The following is a 19,980-nucleotide window of genomic DNA, read 5'->3' on the forward strand; positions in this document are numbered from 1 at the left end:
ATATTATTGTTGCTATCATGAACTTTTGAAGCTCCTTTAATTTAATGTATGTATATATATACATATATATACATATATATACATATATATACATATATATACATATATATATATATATATATATATATATGGTGGTGAAATATACACTCGATGGATCGTTTTACTGATTATTAAGCAATATCATAAATAATCAAATACATGTTCTTTTTTCTATGCAGTGATTTATTTTTATAAACTTAAGTTAATATTTATGGATAATAATTGCAAATATGTATATATGTAGGACAAAATTATTCGTATTATTATTAATTATCACGGTCTAAATAAATTAATAAATTTAATTTAATAAATTAATAGAGTAAGTAAATGAGAACAGCCTTTGTCAAGAGTAAAATTTTTGACTTATACTCGAAAGCTTTGGAATTTATAAATTATTTTCAACTAAAAAAAAAAAAATATAAAGTAAATATCTTTTCTCCAAACAACTTCTGTTCCAGTGAAACAAGAATAAATTAAATTCATATTGGATTCACTTAATTTATAAGGTAACAATAAGTCCATTGGGACAGTGTAGACCTACAATGCACACATATTTAATCAGGATTCTATATGTCCCTGAAGTAGCCTTGATCAGTCATACGCTGCAATAGGCACTCCACCTCCTGCTGGTAGTCCTCATCCTTGTACATACTCGTGCGTCGTCGCAAAGGGTCAATGGCATTCTTCCGGGCAGCAATTTGCATGGGCAAAAACGTGGTCAGCAAAAGAAACTCTAAGTAAATTGAATTTAATTGAATTTAATTTAAATCTGTTTTATGTGAAATATTTCTTATATTCTGCACTCACCATTAAATCTCTTATCAATCATCTGGCTCTGGAATTCGTCGAGTGTGGGCGCCTTGCCGAGGTAGCCAATCTTTATTAGCGTGTGCTGAAATCTCTCCAAATAGAATTTAATTAGCTCGTCCCTTCGCGCTCCACGCTCTTCGGAGGAGAACAACGTGTACATCGCATAGAGGAAATCATTAACCAGGGGACCCACATGGGAGAGTTGGAAGTCTATCAGCATGCAGCTGTCGCACTTGAACATCAAATTCCTGATGTGAAAGTCGCCATGGCATAGGACATAATACGAATCGTCTCGGGGGCTCTGGCGATACTCGTTCAGTGTATCTGCCCAATTCTGGATCAGATTTCTTCGCATGGCCGCAAAGTACCTTTTGTACTTCTTCAGGCTCTCTACTTCGTCGAGCATGTAAATAAAGTTGGGCAAAGCGTTTGCTATGAAGCTTTGATTCAGAAAGTTGGGCAGCGTAGCCATATTATATTGCAGGTCCTTAAATAAGTCCGGATCCTCTTTCAGTAGCTTGTGACTAACTGCGTGCCATTTGGCCAGCTTGTCCAGAGCGCAGCGCAGCTCGTCCGAGCTGAGAGGTCGATTGCGAATCACTTGGTATCCCAGAGGCAGCAGATCATCGAAGACCAGAACCTGCCGTGGCTCCAAGCTGTGGTATAAGCAAGGCACGCAGAGCGCCGTTTCCTCACCTGCCTCTCGCAGCACCGCCTCAAACTTGGGCAGAACTTTCGTATACATGGCGATCTCCGTCTGGAATATGCGTGACTCACCCACCATTCTTCGCTTCATGCCGCCCTGTTCCGGCATTGCCTTGACGATTAGCGACTTGCCAGTGCTTCCTTTGTCAGTTGAGTACTCCACACAAGCCCGGAACATGACACTCGCATAGTGATCCCCCTGCGCACTGGCTGGCGACAGCCTGAGATCGGTTAACCTTAGCTCCGGCGCCTTCTCGTAATGCTGCAACACTTCGGTAAAGAACTGAGAGTCTAGCCATTCCACCACCTCCAATTCATCGGGATTACAGCTCTGATTTGCAGTCATTACTTGTGATCCAGTCATCAGTATTTGCCGGCTATTTATTTATACGATTCACTTGCTTCAGCACTAAGCAAAAGCTCTCTCTTTGACTCTTTGTGCTTTTTAAAGCCAATGAGAGCGAACCCGCCGTGCAAATGGACACTCAATAAATGGCGTATACCCTGTAAATGGGCGAATCTAAAGGTATGATTTCTCCCATTTAAATGCTATGCAAAGTGAATATAATATAAAATAAAATACATTATATTATATTATAATATAATAAATTATAATATATGCTAAAATATAATATTTTATTAATATTAAATTCACAATATTTTGCTGTGCTCGCGCTCTCAATCAAATTATTAACAATTCAACATGTCCATAAAAGGTAATCTTGAAAGCAAGATATACATATGTACATATGTATATATAAAGCGATTTCAAAGAGAGCGAAAGCTTTTAAATACCATACCAAACATATTTTTGTTAATTACAGTAAAGAGAAGAAAAGCACAAGACTTAAAACGATATCGACACTATTTTGTTAAATAAAGCACACACTTCATTAATGAAGAAAAGTGAGTGTATTAGTTTTATGGAGTACTCGCCTTGTTGTCTGAAATAAGTTCCCAAAGATCTGAAACCGAAGTTCAAATAGATTTGGCAATGCGGCGAACCACAAAGATAAATATCTCCTACAATGTTTGTGCAAAAAAAATACATATTTGATTATTGAGATTCTGCTGACCTTATCTACGGATAACCTGCAAATGACATTCAAACCTCTTTGGGGCCATGTAGCTAATCGTACTTGCACAGTTTCTGACTGTCATTTGTATGTCCATACCTCCGGGGCGTGGAAAATTAAGGAAAACTGTATCATCTATAGTATTATTTTCTACATCTCCCTATATTACTACCTGTTGAGGTTGAGGTAGGTGAGTTGCAGAGCTTTTCCGAAAATGCATCTGAATTCTAAAGTATTCCTCATCTTATGTAGATAATTTTGAAGGTAACCATGACCTCAGATAATTTGTGGAAAATAAAAATATGTCTCAAGCTCGCCTGTAAGTCGTTGGTCTGTTTAAGATTCCAGAAATCACCATTACACATTCTAAGGACAGCTGTATTACCTGGAGCTGATTTAGCTTCCCACCATAAGGATCAAGATGATGGTGATAATAAGATAGAGGTAAAGTCAATAATAACAATGATTGGTTTATTATAGTAAAAATAATATTTTATTTATTAAATAAAGATAGTATGGCTTAAAATTATGATATGTTAAATAGGCTAATATATATATAATAAAATAGAATATATATACAATACAAGATAAGTAATACAAAGTTTAAGGCGAATCACATAGTACATCACTGATCTGCATCGAGTAACCCTTCACTATCATATACGGATAATAGCTCCCGCATTAGTTTCTGGGTTACTGCATTTCTGTAGCAGGCATTCTTGAAGTTGATCGCTCGCTGATCTGTTTTGATTAAAGCATTAAAGTCTGCATCATCCGTTTCCACATTCCTCTGGATGGGAAAGACCCCCAAGCTGGTGTGCATAGCTGCAGATGAAAGCACATTAAAGGACGACCAAGAGAAATACGCAAATATTTAAGACTTACCATAGAAGGACTTCTTCTTCAGCTGCACGTGAAAGTTATGCAAGCTAGGAATATGTGCTTTGTAACGCAGCTTTCTGAGCGTATCCGAGAAGATCATGAAATAGTGCTGAATAAGCTCCTCTTGATGGTGCAAATGCAAATCCAATTGCAGCGACGAGTTCAGGAAATAAAAAAGATCAATGGCCGGAGATCCCCAGACGGCGTACTGGAAGTCAATGATAATGGCATCCTCCGGCTCGGCAGTGTCTTCGTTGTACTTAACTAGAACATTATTGGTCCAGAGATCACCGTGGGCCAGCACATTGATCCCCGGGCTGACGTCGAACACCCGCTTGCCCAGCTCCATGTAGACGGGCACAAGATCTTTCAGTTTCTGTGCATAGTGCTCATAGCCCGGCCATTGGGCCACGCACTTACTGGCGGCCTGTACCATGCCCTCAAATATGGGCGCATAGTTGTCCGTGTGCCGGTTGAACATGCCACGATCGTAGCTCTCCAGGACGCCGTTCTCGCGCTCATTCAGCACGGCGGAGGTGGCGTGCATCTTGGCCAGCTTGCGCAGCACGAGGCGAGCCAGATTGAGATCAAGGCCCACCACGCTTGCTGAGATCATCGAAGACTAGAGCTGAGCGATCGTAGTCAACGGCCATCGTCTCAGCAAAGAGCTGCTCACTATCCCCGATCTCTAGTAGCAGAGCCTTCAGCTTGGGCAGAATCTGTTCATAAACGGACATTTCACGGTTGAATATGTCGTAGGCCTCCATGATTTTGCGTACGAACTCGTTGCTCTCGTATGTGGTCTTGATTATATAGTTTCCAATCTGGGAGTTGCCATCGCCGCTGACGAACTCCGCCGTAATACGGGTCAAGACTCCGCCATAGTTTTCACCGCGCCCTAAGGCCGGGCGACCGTCCAATGCGATGATCCTAAGGTTCGGGTCCCTGTAGAATTGGCGAAGGGCATCCTGCACGTATCTCTGTGTTAGCCACTCCGGCCCACCCGAAATCTGCGTGTCTGCCTCTGAGCTGGAGCTCATTAGCTTTGGAATGGCGTCTAAGGTGCCTATCAGGTCTGAAACTGACATTTCGCTGAGCTACTTTCACTGATCTATCACAATCGAACCCCTTCCACAGCTGCTACTTGGAGACTCAGACTTTTTGTGCCAGACTTTCCCAGTCACAGGGCTTTTTATACAACACCTCGCAGCAGGTGTCGGTGGCGTACTCATATCGCAATTGTGATTTATATCTGAGAGTGCGAGAGATGCTGGCTAAATATTTGCATATTATAAAGTATTTAGTATATTTGTAAATTTATACATAGCGTGCTTACAGATTATATTTAGGCTTTATAAATTGTGCCAAGCCATCCCACTCGCCCATCCAGAGTCGCCCACGCTCTGTTGCTACTGCCCTCTAAACGATATTTATACATATGTAAACTGGACTTTAATTGGCTTAGCCTCATCGTAAGATAGGTAAAGTTGCATAAAACGGTTGTTGCTTGAATGTTGCCATGCGAACATATCACATATGTATGTGCCACAGGACAACTTTGAATAAATATTAAACAAATTCATTTTTATAAGAGAGTCTTATTTTGTTGAAAAAAAAAAAAAAAAAAAAAAAACACGTGGGAAGCGAATGGCCTTTTAATTTCTTTTATGATTCCCTATATTTATACAGTTACTGTGTCTGGGTAAATAGTCATAATAATTATTCAAGACCTAAAATCATACGTGTAAAAAGTAGTAGCCAACGAAATTTCAATCATTACACAATTTATGGGGAATGCTCAGTGACGTGTTATAAGCTTACCAGAATTACAGAATCAGAAGTTGATACTTATATAATGGAATAGAATAAATTAAAAATAAATTAAATTAAATAAATTAAAAATAATTGAAGATGAAGAAGAAAATTAATCTTTTAAAGTCTACTTTAAATGATTAAAAGATTAAAAGAATGAATAAAAAAAATTATAATAATTAAAGAATGAAACAACGCATTAAAAAAAAAGTTGTATACTGATTTGTATTAAATTTTTTATTAGCATACTTCCTCAACGATTTCCTGCTCTCTTGAATGCTTTTCAGGGTTTCTTTAAATTCAATTCGGGGCAAATCTCATTTCATTGAATTTTGTTTTTAATCAAATGTTTGGTATTTGGGATACTTCACTTCAAACTTTTAGCCAAGCTTTCAAATAATTCTAGACTAAACTTACCTACATTTTTATTAGCTCACAGTCAGGCCAGAACACGCATGGCCATCAAAAAAGCCTTCGAAAAGAACTCGAAGCTGCGGCTCTGCAACTAAGTAGATGACGAGTCAAAATCAGAGCATCTTTAGCTACCAAAATAAGAAATGCAAGCCTAAATTAGCAGCTGCAAATGCAAGCACAATTCAATCACGATTGCAGTTCTATTTATAAATTAAAGAAAACCAAAACACTTGGCGTTAATTACAGCCTGGTCTCGCCAATAGACCGAATGATTTCATAATAGCTTCTGAGCAAATGAACCAGGCAGTCCATTGCATAGCTTATTGCCTATATTTGCAGCTGTAACTCAATTTTTGCAATTTTAATGTAATTATAATTTTAATGTAATTATTATTATAACTATATATGCAAAAATATCCGAAATTTGGTTTTCGCATGGGGTCTGATCAAGAATATACATGTATATGGATATTATGGATCATGGTCATGCTTCCTTCAGGCGATTACATTTCCATGAAACCATTTTACCCAGAATACCCATATTCCATGGGCATGTAGTATACAGTAGAATCCGGTTCTAATGACTCATTTTATAGCATTCATTCATCTTGGGACGAATTTTCGATGACTAGGATGGTCCCCACAAACATACATAAAAAGATCTCCGGTTGGATATAACGTCTTTCTAGTATAAAAACGTAAAATCGTCGCTCCCTTAAGCGTCGTTATACCTGGATTTTACTGTAGTACAATTGTAGTATTACTACTATGTATTATTAATGTCTCTACTGTGCCTTCAATTTAAAGAGTGATATTCCCAGCCGTATATCACTTTAGATTGCGCAGGGTCTTAGATAAGTCACCACACAATTACAGCCAGCAATTCGGCAGGCGCACGTCACAGACGCGATTTTATAGGATAATCAAGCCATAGTAGCAGCAAAGCAAATGTTTGCTCGGATATAAACGAGTCGTGCACTGGCAGGGCAAGAGATAGTCGGCCTGCCTTAAGTAAATACAATTCAATTGTATTAAAAGGCAGCTTTCATCTCTTATAAAAGTCTGCGACCCGCTCAAGATGCAGCACTAGCAACGACATCTCAGATACAACACACTATGGCAGCGGCACCGGAGTGGTTGACGCACGATTACATCAGACATGCGTTGAGGGTGCACTACGAGGACGCCGAGTTGAAGATTGTGCAGCTCGACGTGAATCCGGCTCTGGGCCCGGGCGAGAACTACGGCGGGGTGCTCACCAGGGCGCGGGTGCGCTTCACACTCTCCCAGCGACCAGCAGAGGAGTTGCTTCAGAACCTGATAGTAAAAACGTCCATTGATGACGACGAGCTGTCTAAGGAGCTGATGGCTCCCTATGATATCTACAATCGGGAAATGAATATCTACGAGCAGGTGCTACCCAAGTTGAATGAGCTGCTCAAGGAGATCGATGAGTTCGAGCCGTTGTTTCCCACGGCCATCTTCGTGGATCGCGAACGCATGGCCATCATTTTCGAGGATCTCAGCGTGGACAACTATGTGATGGCCGATCGGATTAAGCGCCTGAACAAAGAGCACGCCCACCTGATTCTACGCAAGCTGGCCAAGATGCATGCCACCTCAGCTGTATTGAATGAGCGAAGCCGCGGCAGCTTGGAGGGATACGATCGTGGATTCTTCAATCGCTATACAAACGCTTACAGTGGATACTTTGTGGGCGGCCTGCTTGCTGCAGCGCGATGGATGAGCCAGGAGCCTGAGATCGCGCACTACGGGCAGAAACTGTTCGAGCTAGCCCCTCACTACATGGACATAGGTCGCAAGTGCTTTGCCCCGCTGAGCGACTCGGTGAACGTCCTGGCCCATGGAGATGTCTGGACCAACAATGTGATGGTCAAATACGATTCGGACACGGGTCGGCCTGTGGATATTATCCTTATTGATTTCCAATACTCCTTTTGGGGATCGCCCACCATTGACTTGCACCATTTCTTCAATACATCGCTGAGGGAGCCCCTGCGGCGAGAGGAGCAGAGTTCTCTCATTGAGTTCTATCATCGCATCTTCAGAGATATTCTCAGAAAACTCAACTACAAAGCGAATCCCATTCCCAGTTTGCATCAGTTTCAACTGCAGGCCGAGCAAAAAAGATTTTTCGGTAAGCTGGCAAAGTTTATCTCGATTTACTGTAGATTAATTCATTGTTTTCCTATAGCTTTGCACTCGGCTGTTGTCGTGCAGCCCGTCATGATCAGCGAGGACCCAACGGACGCCTGTTTCAATGCTCTCATGAACGACGATGAGCGTGCGACTCGGTTTAAGAATCGGCTATATAACAACCCCATAGTTCAGCAGAATCTCAAGGCCCTGATGCCAGTTTTTGATAGAAAGGGCCTCCTGGAGATTCATCAGTGCTGTTAGACTGTACTAGAAATATAATACGATTGCAGTGCAGCTTTACACTATTTCCATTGCCTGTAAGAATCATATTTAGATAATTTCTAGTATATCCCTTGAGGTGCTCAAACTCATTAACTAGGATGTCAAGATTTTTGCCTTACCTGTAGACGATATAATTTTTCCTGATCTTCCACATCATATATGTATATTACTAAATATAACAGACATACATAGTTTTTTGGCGAGGCGAGCGTATATTTTCCAACTTGTAAAAGTATTAAAGTGTATTTCTAATATATACTGTATTTCCTGATTTGTCACGGCCCTAGTGATTGCATCGGTAAATAGCTATAGTTGTAGTATATATACGTATATTATATTCCAAGTATCTACTATAATCTCTGCGAACTAATATTCAATATATTTTTTACTTCGTGGATAAAAACTATATGATCCTTTATAATAATGTTTCCAATCTCTGTAAAATATTTTAATTTTTTAATAACATTTCCAATATATATATAAATGTCTACCAAATTGCGCATAAATTTCTGAGCGAAATGTATTCGCGTTAGGGTTCTATGCTTCGACTGAAAATATTGCCCATTAAATTATAATAATTCATTCATAATACTTACAATAAGAATTTTATTCAATTGTGTATATAAGTGAAAATTAAAATATTATTAAATAAATATATAATACATTGTACGTACAATCTATGAACTGACATTGTGTAGACCCAAACATGCCTTGAAAAGGTCGAGGTCAGGGTATTAGAGTCGTTTATGGTGTGGACTAAACTTAAATCAGATATAAGATTAAGATAATATTTATCTGGCACACGTCAGACAGCTCGAGCTGTAAAACAAATATCATATATCTACCGTACATATATAAGCACAGCACATACTTATACACCGCACTCAGGGAAGGTGTTAGATAAAATGATAGCACATATTAATTGGCTGAGTGGCGGCCACGTGATTTTATAGCAGGCTCTCAGATCTTAAAATAAGAATCCAAAGCTAAGTATTGTTAATATGGAGGTGGGGCTTGAAACATTATAGATTAATTATAGGCTCACATAAGCTCTTCAAAACGACCATGAACCACTCATTACGAAAGGTAGAGAATAGGGTTATTCTCATAAAACCCAACTTCAACAGAATCCCAGAATCGGCAATTTGTATGACTATCCATTCCAAGCCAATCTTGATTAGCGACAAACCCACAGAAGCCTGATTTATTGATTTAACGATCTCTTGAATTCGCAGAATAATCTGAAAGGCCCATGCCCGATTAAAAGGGACTCAATCAATGTTATATACAAATTATTATATTAATAATGTGCAAATTGAACTTCACTCAGAGAAAACATATATATATATATATATATATATATATATATATATATATATATATATATATTTATATAAAACAAATGTTTGTTTTATAAATATAAACGAATTCTACTGACAGATCAAATAATAATAAGAACTAAATTATAATTTCATAAAAAATAGATAGTCAAGTGCTAGATTTACCAAATAGACAGTAAACTTAGTTATTAATATGAAAATAAGTAAGTATATGGATTGATTTCATTATTGTAAATACTTTGCTTTGTTTAGTATAAGACATATTGCAAATAAAAACAAGTAAGAAGGCTCCAGTCGAGACTGCTCGACTAGGAGATACCCTGAACCCTCCAAACTGATATTCTAATCATTCTGGACTTCTTTTATGCACACATACATACACATGCACGTATAAGCACGCGCTCTGCAAACTGCGCAGCTATCAGCGGCTGCGCTTGGGTTGCACTGCAGTGTGGGCAATATTATGAGAATTTATTTGTTGAATAATTTCTTTTGTAGACATACGATCCTAAACTTTTAGAGCGTAATCATATAACTAAAATGTGTGTACATTCCAAAGCACAAGTCTCTAGTACTTGAAATGGGTTTTTTACAAATTGGGGGCGAAGGGGGCGTGGTATCCAAAATCTGTAAATTACAAAATCTTTGTATCTATTAACTTTATATACAACGCAAATTTGAAGATTTTTCGATTATTCTCGATAAAAAAGTTATCAAACAAGTTATCGAAAAAATAAAGCAAACTTGTACTGCCTATGGTATACACGAGTATGCATGCCAAATTTCAGCTCTCTAGCTCTTATATCTTCTGAGATCCTTTTGCTCATACGGACGGACGGACGGACAGACGGACAGGGCTATATCGACTCAGCTCGTCGTCCTGATCAAGAATATATATACTTTATGGGGTCTGAGATGATTCCTTCTGCCTGTTACATACTTTTCACAAAACCATTATACCCTGATTTCCCATTTTCAATGGGTTCAGGGTATGAATAGCAAAAAAAAAAGTCACTAAAATCAGAAATCCATCAAAATCACTATCCGTCCGTCCGTATGAACGCCGAGATCTCAGAAGATATATGAGGTAGAGGGAAATTCGGAATGTATACTCGTGTATACCATACGCAGTACAAGTATATCATATTTTTTCGATCCGATATCCGATATCTTTTTATCGAGAATAATCGATAAATTAATTTTTTTTTTTTTCAGCCTAATTTCAACACTTATTTAGTTTGTTGAATACGAAAATTTTGTAATTTACAGATATTGGATACCACGCCCCCTTTGCCGCCAATTCGTGCTTTGGAATATACATAAATTTGAACATTATGATTACGTGCTGAAAGTTTCAAGAAGATAGTTCTACTATAAGAGAAATCATTCAACAAGTAAATTCTCAGCCCAAGCGCTGTCGCTGCTAACTGCGCAGTCAGCAGAGCGCGTGCCTATGCGTGCATGTGAATGTATGCATAAAACACGTGTAGAATGATTAGAATATCAGCAGGGAGGGTTCAGGGTATCTCCTATTCGAACAGTCTCGACTAGAGCCTTTTTACTTGTTCGTATTCAGATTCATTAATGCTAAACAGATCAATGGCATCTCTGGGAAACTGCTGTGAATATTAGACTGCACTGTAGGCGAGTAAAAGTATCTACCGAGATCGCGAAGCTTGAATAAACAATGAATAATCTTGTTTGTGTCTTAGTATAAAATCCAGACGTTCGCCCATGATAAGGCATTAGTATACTACCTCCGGCAGTCTCAATTATGGCATGACGATGAGGAGTGCAGTCGTCAGCGACAATCAGAGCTGTAAAGTCTAGCTAGATACATTTTTATATGTATATACATAGTCCAACAGTTTTCTCTTGGCACCCAGCGTCGTATAAAAGGCAACGAACTCCACATAGGCAGCTCAGAAGCGTTTGATATCCGTAGATACAGCTTGGTCATCATGCCCAAGCAAGGTTCCGACGCAAACTTGAAGGTACTGGCTGCTCCGGGCTGGCTCACCCGCGAATATGTCCAGCAGAGGCTGCGAAGCTACCTGAAAGAGTCGAAACTGCAGCTGCAGAAGCTACACATACAGCCGGCCACGGCCAATGGGGAGAACTATGCGAGCGTCATGACGAGGATCATCGTAGAGTACACGGACAAGGATATGTGCCAGCATACAGACAACTTTATAGTTAAGACCACGTTCGCCGACAAGGATCCGGCTTCTCACTTGCTGGAACAATATGGCGTATATGTTCGTGAAATGGACATGTACGAGGAGGAGCTGCCCAAGCTGGCGAAGATCATTCAGCTGGAGCTGGGGGATAGTCGGAAAATGTTTGCTCGCACAGTGTATGTGGATCGGGAGCACGACTCGATTGTGTTCGAGGACATGTCCTTGGAGAAATACTGTGTCGCGGATCGCTTGAAGCAATTGGATCGGAATCACACTCAGCTGGTGCTGGAAAAACTGGCGAAATTTCATGCCGCCGGAGCGGTGCTCAACGAGCGGCAGCCAGGGATCTACGGCCAGAAATACGATCGCTGCTTCTTCAACAAACACACTCAGGCCTACAAGCCCATTATGCAGAATATGCTGAGAGCCCTAATAACATCCATCGAGGATGACAAGGCACTGCATCAGCGCTACGCAGCTAAGCTGAGCGGAGTCATCGATCACATTATGGAATACGGCGAGCGGACGATGGAGTTAAGCAAGGGGGACTTTGCAACTCTCTGCCACGGCGATCTATGGACTACGAATATCATGTTCAATTACCTGAACGACGGCACGCCGGACAATATGATCTTTATAGACTTTCAGTTTAGCGTTTGGAGCTCGCCGGCTATCGACCTGCACTACTTCTTCTGCACCTCGGTGCAGAACGATCTCCATAGGAATCATCAGGCCGAGCTAGTCCAGTTCTATTACCAGAATCTTGTGGATGCATTAACTAAACTGAAATATAAGGGCCAAGTGCCCAGCCTATTTGAGTTTCAGCTGCAATTTCAAGCGCGTGCCTTCTATGGTAATTAGCTCATGATATAAATCAAGACTTTTATATAAGTATATATTTCTATTGTATAGGTGTTTTCTGCTCGTTGGTTTTCCTGGCGGCCATGCTGCACAATGGGCCCGAGGAGTTTTCCATTGAAAAAGCGCTGTCGCCTTCTGAGGCCGATGCGGCTGTGCGAGTTGCTGTCTATAAAAACGAGCTATACCGAAAGAAACTCAGAGAAATCTTGCCCATGCTTGATCATAAAGGATTGCTCGATGAGATGTAAATACAATTGTTGTTATTTATAAAAGAGTATTAGTCTAGAATAAACAAGTCAAAGTACGTTAGTTGGGTTACTCGACTTGGAGATAGCCTGAACCCTGCTTTTATTTCAATCATTCTAGATTCCTTTGTGCAAACAACTTGTCTTAAAATCGAATTTGCAGACTTCATTTGAGAGCGTGATATTGACATGGAGATGGGTATACTTGCCAACGCACAAACTTATATTATTTCAAATCCAGTTTGTATAAATTAGGTCTGCAGAATATATGTATCTTTGCACCTTGTTGAATTCTAGAATTAAAATATGCTTACAAATCGAAATAAAGATATCGATTTTTATCGATAATAACGAATTTTAAAAAACTGATCATTTCTTACTGCGTATGGAATACATGAACATGCTTTTAATATTTCGAGCTTAAGTATGTGACAATATTGTTGGATAAATACGGATGGACAGATACTCAGAAGCACACAGACTGAGCTCTTTCATAATTAAGATTAGATGTATGTATATATAAATGTTATTAAGAATAAATATATACATATATAGTAATTTCCGATCTATCATGCCCAATGTGCGTAGATTTGCCCATTATAAAGATTTAATCTTGTGTTCTAAATTCCAAATTTCAAGAGTATCATCGTTGGGAAAGTAATTTTGAATACATGTGCTGCTCTTATTTCCGAAATAAGCAAAGCTAAGCAGTGAAACTATCAGCTACATATGACCTACCCTTTTTTTGTAAAGTAGATATCATATACACATATACACTTTATATACTTTATGAACTATACTGCAGATAAAGCAGTCCCAAATCTGAATATTTTATGGAGCGCACGCTTATTTTATACTTTCTACAATACACCTGATGCTCTATACAACTATCCAATTCTGTGTCTGCTATGTAAATAGAACTCTTATTTGTGTTCTCATGACTGTGCGAAATTCAGATTGAAATTAATAGATGTACATATTCTAATCTTATGTAATCGTATATGGCAGCCACACATAGATAGGACAATTGTCTAGATCAGTCCGCTTTACGACTGCTATAATGCAAGATTATATACACATAGCTTTCGGAGAGAATGCGAGCCTCAGACTATAAATTGCGAGTACTTTGCGACTCGTTGCGAGACTCATCCTAACATGGTTGAAATACAGAGCGGCAACAGCAACGGCAGCCAAGATGGGGACAACTTCCATCCTGCCCCACAGTGGCTGACCGAGTCCTATGTGGAAACTATTCTCCGGCACCATAAGCAGGACGGGGGGCTGAGCATCAGAGACCTAAATATTAAGCCAGCCACGGCTAAAGGCGACAATTATGCCAGCATAATGACCAGGATCAAGGTTGACTACATCCCAGGCGGAAGCACGCAAAGCGAAACGGAGTTCTTCATTGTGAAGACCACCTATGAGAACGACCCGTCCATATCCAGCATCTTCGCCAGCTACCAAGCGAGCCACACGGAAATGGTCATGTACGACAAGATCCTCCCACAGCTAACCCTCCTCCTGGAGGGCACCTCGCAATCGGAGAAGCTATTTGCCAAGACGATTCACGTGGACTACGAACATTCGGCCATCATCTTCGAGGACCTCGCTGTACTGAACTACGTGCTGGGCGACCGCTTGACCGGTTTCGACTTGGAACACACAAAGCTGGTGCTCCGAAAGCTGGCCAAGATGCACGCCTGCTCTTCAGTGCTTAATGAGCGCCAGCCCGGACTGGTCACCAAACTGGATCACGGCATTTTCAATCGTCACACCCGAGGATTCTCGCCCATGTTTGAGAGCCTGATGGGCATGGCCGCAGACTTTGCCGGGCAGTGTCCAGAGCTGGGCAAGGTATACGAGGACAAGCTGAGAGCCCTGTAGAAGCATGTGATGGAATATACTGAGAAAGTCTACGATCCACAAGAAAACGAGTTCAACACCCTAACTCACGGCGATTTGTGGACAAACAATATAATGCTGAGAAAAAGGACTGCTCACAGCGAGCTGGACTTGCTTCTGATTGACTTTCAGTTCTCAGCCTGGGCACCGCCTGCCGTGGATCTCTTTTACTTCTTCTACACCTCACTCCGGCCTGAGGTGCGCAACAACCACTTGAGCGCCCTGATCCAATACTATCACAAGGTGCTGGTGGATACCCTGCGGGAACTGAAGTTTGGCGGCTATATACCCACGCTCAGGCAGTTGGTGTTGCAGCTCGAAAAGGGAAAATTCATGGGTGAGATCATCATTGATTCCATTGTTGGATGGAAGCTATATTTATATTTTCCTTTATAGCTGTCACCGCATGTCTGACCTGCCAGGCCATAATGCTCAACGAAGAAACGAAGGATGCCGACTTCAATGGGCTCATGGTGGACGATGAACGGGGTCGAAACTTCAGAAAATCTATGTACAGCAACAAGAGGCTTCAAGATATTATTATAAAATGGCTACCTGAGTTCGATCGCAGTGGTCTGCTAGACTTGGTGGAACAAAATTAATAAAAATTTTAATATTTAAAATGACTCTTCTGAAATTTTAATGTCGTATATTGTACAAAGATTATAAAAAAATTTTATTTTATCAAAAATCAAAGCGGACGTTTTATTAATTTTATTCTGAATTTTCAATATAAAATTTATATATAGTTTTCCCCGTTGTTTTTTATAAAAAGTCTTTTTAATTGTAAAGGTGCAAGCTCAAATGACACTGAAACATTTTTCATAGTCGAGAGTTTATATTTTTTACGTTCATAATCAGATACATACATAAATTCCTATATTTAAAAGGTATAAATTATCGAGATATAATTTGTTCTCCTAGTTCTTCGCAAAAGCTAGAATTCTTTTAGTTTCCTTAATAATGTGTACAAAGGCTATTCCTCTAAGTCCATCTTTGAAATAGGGGGTGTAGTGACCCGTTTGACTGTTGACCGATCTGCCGATTCTAATTTTAAATATATTGAATTATCGCTGGGAAACTTGTATAAATGCTCTCTGTATTACCGATACAAAATTAATTCAGAACTTATTTTCAATCAGATAATTCAAAGACCTGTCAAATCTAAATGCATACCATGCAATACAATCATTTATTATTTAACAATCCTTTCCACACTATCGAAATTATATTAGCCAAGCTAAACTATAAGTCAAGAAACTGAATAGCTTGCTAGTACGTTATCATAATCCTATCTTATCTAAGATACCCATAAAACAATTTCATGACTGCATGAAAGGGACTGTTTACAAAAGTTAATCAGCAATTTAAATTTCGCGAAAATCCGTTTTTTTTTTTTTTTTTAAATGCCAAGTCATTCCATTTAAAGTCTACTCGTATAGCTAAGCCTCTAGTTGCAGCCTAAACATTTATTGCACTTGCTGACGATATTTTCCTTGTTCAACATATCTATTCAACTTGACGTGAGCAGGAAACACCTGTACAAACATATTCAATAATATCACAAGATTTTGAAGATTGATGACTGTACCCCACGATCCGACTGTTGGTATCGCACTTTGAGAATAGTAACTCCATGAGTAAACTAAATTTAAATTAATAAAATTTGCTTCTCTAGCTTTCAAGACTGCGATGTCGAAATTTCTCCAGGTTTTAATCCACTAAGATTAATTCCGCATATTTTAAAGATACTTAAAAGAGCTAAAAGCTTGAAATTTCATAGATAAAACTTTCATAAACTACTATATTTTATGTATTGTTTAAATAAAAAGAAAAGTTTATACATTTCATTCAAAGTAAAAGTGTCAATCTAGATTTATTTAAGTTCTGCCCATTTCAATTGCATTGCAAATACAATCAAACTCTTAGAGAGCTTACGTTAATATATCATACGTCATTTGGCTGCGACCAAGAACACTCACTTTTCTATAAAGTTAGCGGCGGCAACAACCTCGAGAAGGCGGTTTAAGTCCATCTTTGAGACCAAAAATGTCTTGCAAGCAGTAAAGGTAAAAGGAAGGAATCATTGAAATAGCCCAAGCAAATTATGAAGACAATGATATAACAGTGCCTAATTCCAATTTACTTAAATTTTGAGCGATTTGATAGGTATGCAAGATCTAAATAAGAGCTATCTCAGTAATAATATTCAAGGTATGATTTATAATGTTTATAGCATATCTACAACAGTATTAAGATCGTCAAATATTTGAGACTCACGCAGATGGCTTACCAAACCTAAGGTTTTATTTCAAAATAAATATAGTAGACCTATAAAGTGTATATCCTGCTATTTAAATCATGAAAAGTCTAAACATTTAGTTATGCTCTTTACAATAGGGACAAAAACCAACGAAGCTATGTGGGACTGGCGGCTATAAAATGTGACTGCAGTGTGCGTCATTGTGGGAGATTCAGCAACGACGACTAAGATGGGGATAACTTCAAGGCAGCACTGGAATGGCTGACCGTTTCCTATGTGGAAGCTATTCTCGGATGCCATAAGCTGGATGAAGAGCTGATAAAGACATTATTATGAAGCCCGCGACTGGCAAAGGCATTATGACCACGATCTTAACTACGTAATGTCACATAATCCGAAATGGACTCCATAATGGAAAAGATCACCTTTGAGCATAATCCAATTATTTTCATGTATGAGACAATACTGAGACAGCTAGCCAAGACGATTCTCGCAGTAGAATACATTAGCGCACGTTGATCAGGCATGATTGACTTCCAGTACTCTGCCTGGGCGTCGTCAGCCATGGTTCTATTCCTTTTTAGTCACCTGAAGTGCGCAACAACCAACAAGACGAACTTATTCAATACTATCATAGGCTGCTTGTGGGTATCTGCGTGAATGATCATTTATTAACGACCGAAGCTCAGGCAGTTTCTGCTGCTCAGGTGAGCACATATCTCGTACATATAAAGGAAACAGCTGGTTTATCAGGCTTTTAGACAATCCGGACGGCAGTGCTCTAATTCTTGATGATGGGCGAGTGCGAAATATCAGAAGAATGCACAATAACAATGGGCTACAAGAAAATGTTAAAAAGCAGCACCCTGAATTTGACTAATGTGGACTATTTGATTTAATACATTAATATTTATATCTGAATATTAAAGTCCTGGAAACAAATAGACCAATAAATGTATATAGACCTTTGTCTAATAGACGAGTTTGACTCTTGCAATTCGTAGCAGCTCACTCAATCTGCGAGACTCCTAAAACAGTTCTCAATAGTATTATAAAAGTACTTGCTATATTATAATTAGATCGTTGATTATTGTAGAAGCGTATATACACGGCTTTGGATAAGAATTAATCTAAAAGTCCCAGCCCGCGTACTCCTTGACCACATCTTTGTTTTCCTTACGATGGCGATGCACAGCACTCGCCTCTCCCTTCGCCACGCAGCGCTTGCGCTGATCCCGCTTTTCCTTTACGTCCATGTTGCGACGTATGCGATCTGTGATCACAGACGGAGCTATCGTGCTGGCCGTTGTGGAATAGGAGCGTTGACTGCGTGCATCGTTAAGCATCTGCTCAACCATCTTAAGGCGGTACATGCGCGAATTGGGATCGAGGCCGGCCAGCTCTGGCATTTCATCCGTTTCCAAGTCGTTTGAACTGATGGAGTGCGCATCATCAGCTAGAGCAGTTGCTTCTTTTTCCTTTGAACCAAGATCAGCAGTCTCTTTTACAGCTTTATTAGATTCGCTAGTAGAAATGGACGACTCTTGTTCGGGGGCAGCCGATTTTGGTGTTGTTGGTAAAGCGTGATCGGATACCTCGGGACCAACAGTCAGATTGCCTAGGTATTGCGTGCACGACTCAATGTAACGCCGTATCGCATCATCCGACTTCTGCTGTGTAGGCTTGCTCTCGCTATACGATACTTCATTCTCCAATTGCCTGCGGCACTCATCGATCTCAGCGGGCACCAGAGTTGGCGGCTCGTCGTTAGTCTCCTCTTCTGCATTTTCCACCTCATCAATCATGCCGTACTCCTGTAGCAGATCCTGTTCCATTTCCTTGGTGAAGCCATAGCCTGTGCAATGGACCTCTGCGTCCAAGTCATCTTCGCGCACCAAATCGCTGAATTTAGGATAATCCTCGCTTTCGTAACCAAATTTGCGTCGGAACATCTCACGTACGCACGTGACGTCACGGTCAAAAAAGCTGCCATGGATGGGATAGACATTAGTATTGAATCAGATTTTTTTTTCAGCCACTAACAATTGAGCGTTCTCATGGGCAGTAGACATCATCTGAGGGAAATCAATAAGTATGGGTTTTCCATCATCGGTGAGCATTAAATTGAACTCGTTGAAGTCACCGTGAATGACACCCGAATTGCCGAGACGCACGATGAGATTCATAAGGTCATCGTAGACTTGCGGCACATCCAGCAACTCATGCACTTGTGTCCTGTAGGAGAATGACATAACTTGAATGGAAAACAGACTCGGCTGAATTAAGTTCTACTTACATGGGCCAACCGTTGACCAGCTCCATAAGAACGCAGTGCCGATTGAAATCAATGGGCCTGGGAACAGGAAATCCGCGATCATATAGAGCAGACATATATGCAAACTCTCGTGTGGCAGAAATACGAGACAGGTACAACCAAGAGGCTTTGTGCCGGCGTCCATGATAGTCTCGCTTGGACTTTACGTTGCGAAAACAGGTGCGACCCAGGCGATGCAGCTTCAAGCAAATAGGCGTTCCCTCCTCATCGGCAACCACATATATGTTCGACTCCTTGCCAATGCCAATCTGGTTGCCAAAGGAGCTAACAGAGCCACGCAACGTGAGAGACTTCAATGCGAGATAGTCATAGCCAGTGTTGGTCAAGCGATACCCGTCATCTGCAAAGCAAAATACAGCTGTTAAGAAGAAAATGCAGATATTATTTAACGTTTTGCCTACACTTCTTGCCACGCTCATAGGACAGCAATTTGTGCTTGCAGAGTTCCTTTAGCAATTTATGTACGCCTCCAGTTTTAAGGTTGGCAATCGCAGCAGCCAGTGGCCCTGGCACCAATTCATGATTTTTCATGCCCATTTCGATGGCTGTGAGCACACGAAAATCCTCTCTGGTGAGATAGCGCAGCACCGTGACGTTTAATTTACCCATTCTGCTTTGGTTTTCAATAATTTCCGTGCATTCAATTTGTTTTGAGTCTTACACGTGCAGGT

At 40.1% G+C, this 19,980-nt stretch overlaps 6 protein-coding genes across 7 annotated transcripts; 3 read left to right on the plus strand and 3 right to left on the minus strand.

The window, feature by feature from the left end:
* Window positions 1-491: 491 nt before the first annotated feature.
* LOC6572189 lies at window positions 492-1,931 on the minus strand. The gene is made up of 2 exons (XM_001998302.3): window positions 847-1,931; window positions 492-772 (listed from the first exon to the last, which is right to left on the minus strand). The coding sequence occupies exons 1-2, from the start codon at window positions 1,916-1,918 to the stop codon at window positions 606-608; spliced, it is 1,239 nt and encodes a 412-aa protein (XP_001998338.2). The 5' UTR covers window positions 1,919-1,931; the 3' UTR covers window positions 492-605.
* Window positions 1,932-3,080: 1,149 nt separating this feature from the next.
* Window positions 3,081-4,690, minus strand: LOC6572188. Its single transcript, XM_001998301.4, is given in 3 exon segments — window positions 3,081-3,455; window positions 3,516-4,108; window positions 4,110-4,690. Coding segments are annotated over 3 exon segments (1,284 nt in total). The 5' UTR covers window positions 4,601-4,690; the 3' UTR covers window positions 3,081-3,255.
* A 2,113-nt stretch (window positions 4,691-6,803) lies between these two features.
* On the plus strand, window positions 6,804-8,434 carry LOC6572187. The gene is made up of 2 exons (XM_001998300.4): window positions 6,804-7,896; window positions 7,954-8,434. The coding sequence occupies exons 1-2, from the start codon at window positions 6,855-6,857 to the stop codon at window positions 8,157-8,159; spliced, it is 1,248 nt and encodes a 415-aa protein (XP_001998336.1). The 5' UTR covers window positions 6,804-6,854; the 3' UTR covers window positions 8,160-8,434.
* Window positions 8,435-11,314: 2,880 nt separating this feature from the next.
* On the plus strand, window positions 11,315-13,161 carry LOC6572186. Of its 2 annotated transcripts, XR_004364922.2 has the most exons (3): window positions 11,315-12,553; window positions 12,613-12,862; window positions 12,928-13,161. XR_004364922.2 is itself a non-coding variant. In XM_001998299.4 (2 exons), exons 1-2 carry the CDS (start codon window positions 11,482-11,484, stop codon window positions 12,807-12,809), a joined length of 1,269 nt encoding a protein of 422 aa, XP_001998335.2. In that variant the 5' UTR covers window positions 11,315-11,481; the 3' UTR covers window positions 12,810-12,926. The 2 variants fall into 2 exon arrangements, 1 of the variants encoding a protein (XP_001998335.2); XM_001998299.4 differs by lacking the exon at window positions 12,928-13,161 and having other exon boundaries at window positions 12,613-12,926.
* A 759-nt stretch (window positions 13,162-13,920) lies between these two features.
* LOC6572184 lies at window positions 13,921-15,337 on the plus strand. Its single transcript, XM_001998297.3, is given in 2 exon segments — window positions 13,921-15,048; window positions 15,108-15,337. Coding segments are annotated over 2 exon segments (1,293 nt in total). The 5' UTR covers window positions 13,921-13,961; the 3' UTR covers window positions 15,314-15,337.
* Window positions 15,338-17,851: 2,514 nt separating this feature from the next.
* LOC6572183 (serine/threonine-protein kinase rio2) lies at window positions 17,852-19,942 on the minus strand. Its single transcript, XM_044007618.1, has 5 exons — window positions 19,711-19,942; window positions 19,271-19,649; window positions 19,018-19,209; window positions 18,090-18,960; window positions 17,852-18,051 (listed from the first exon to the last, which is right to left on the minus strand). The coding sequence occupies exons 1-4, from the start codon at window positions 19,916-19,918 to the stop codon at window positions 18,105-18,107; spliced, it is 1,635 nt and encodes a 544-aa protein (XP_043863553.1). The 5' UTR covers window positions 19,919-19,942; the 3' UTR covers window positions 17,852-18,051; window positions 18,090-18,104.
* Window positions 19,943-19,980: the final 38 nt, after the last annotated feature.

The sequence above is a fragment of the Drosophila mojavensis genome, unplaced genomic scaffold (genome assembly GCF_018153725.1).
Source record: "Drosophila mojavensis isolate 15081-1352.22 unplaced genomic scaffold, ASM1815372v1 contig_19, whole genome shotgun sequence".
NCBI classification, from domain to species: domain Eukaryota; kingdom Metazoa; phylum Arthropoda; class Insecta; order Diptera; family Drosophilidae; genus Drosophila; species Drosophila mojavensis.

Excerpts from the sequence above, each read along its gene's own strand:
- LOC6572183 (XM_044007618.1), bottom strand. The coding sequence starts at position 19,918 with ATGGGTAAATTAAACGTCACGGTGCTGCGCTATCTCACCAGAGAGGAT. Across the intron at positions 19,650-19,710 it reads CTATGAGCGTGGCAAGAAGT|ATGACGGGTATCGCTTGACC; the intron begins GTAGGCAAAACG and ends TTTGCTTTGCAG. Across the intron at positions 18,961-19,017 it reads GCCCATGAGAACGCTCAATT|CTTTTTTGACCGTGACGTCA; the intron begins GTTAGTGGCTGA and ends CATCCATGGCAG.
- LOC6572189 (XM_001998302.3), bottom strand. The coding sequence starts at position 1,918 with ATGACTGGATCACAAGTAATGACTGCAAATCAGAGCTGTAATCCCGAT. Across the intron at positions 773-846 it reads GATTGATAAGAGATTTAATG|AGTTTCTTTTGCTGACCACG; the intron begins GTGAGTGCAGAA and ends CAATTTACTTAG.
- LOC6572186 (XM_001998299.4), top strand. The coding sequence starts at position 11,482 with ATGCCCAAGCAAGGTTCCGACGCAAACTTGAAGGTACTGGCTGCTCCG. Across the intron at positions 12,554-12,612 it reads TCAAGCGCGTGCCTTCTATG|GTGTTTTCTGCTCGTTGGTT; the intron begins GTAATTAGCTCA and ends TCTATTGTATAG.
- LOC6572187 (XM_001998300.4), top strand. The coding sequence starts at position 6,855 with ATGGCAGCGGCACCGGAGTGGTTGACGCACGATTACATCAGACATGCG. Across the intron at positions 7,897-7,953 it reads CGAGCAAAAAAGATTTTTCG|CTTTGCACTCGGCTGTTGTC; the intron begins GTAAGCTGGCAA and ends GTTTTCCTATAG.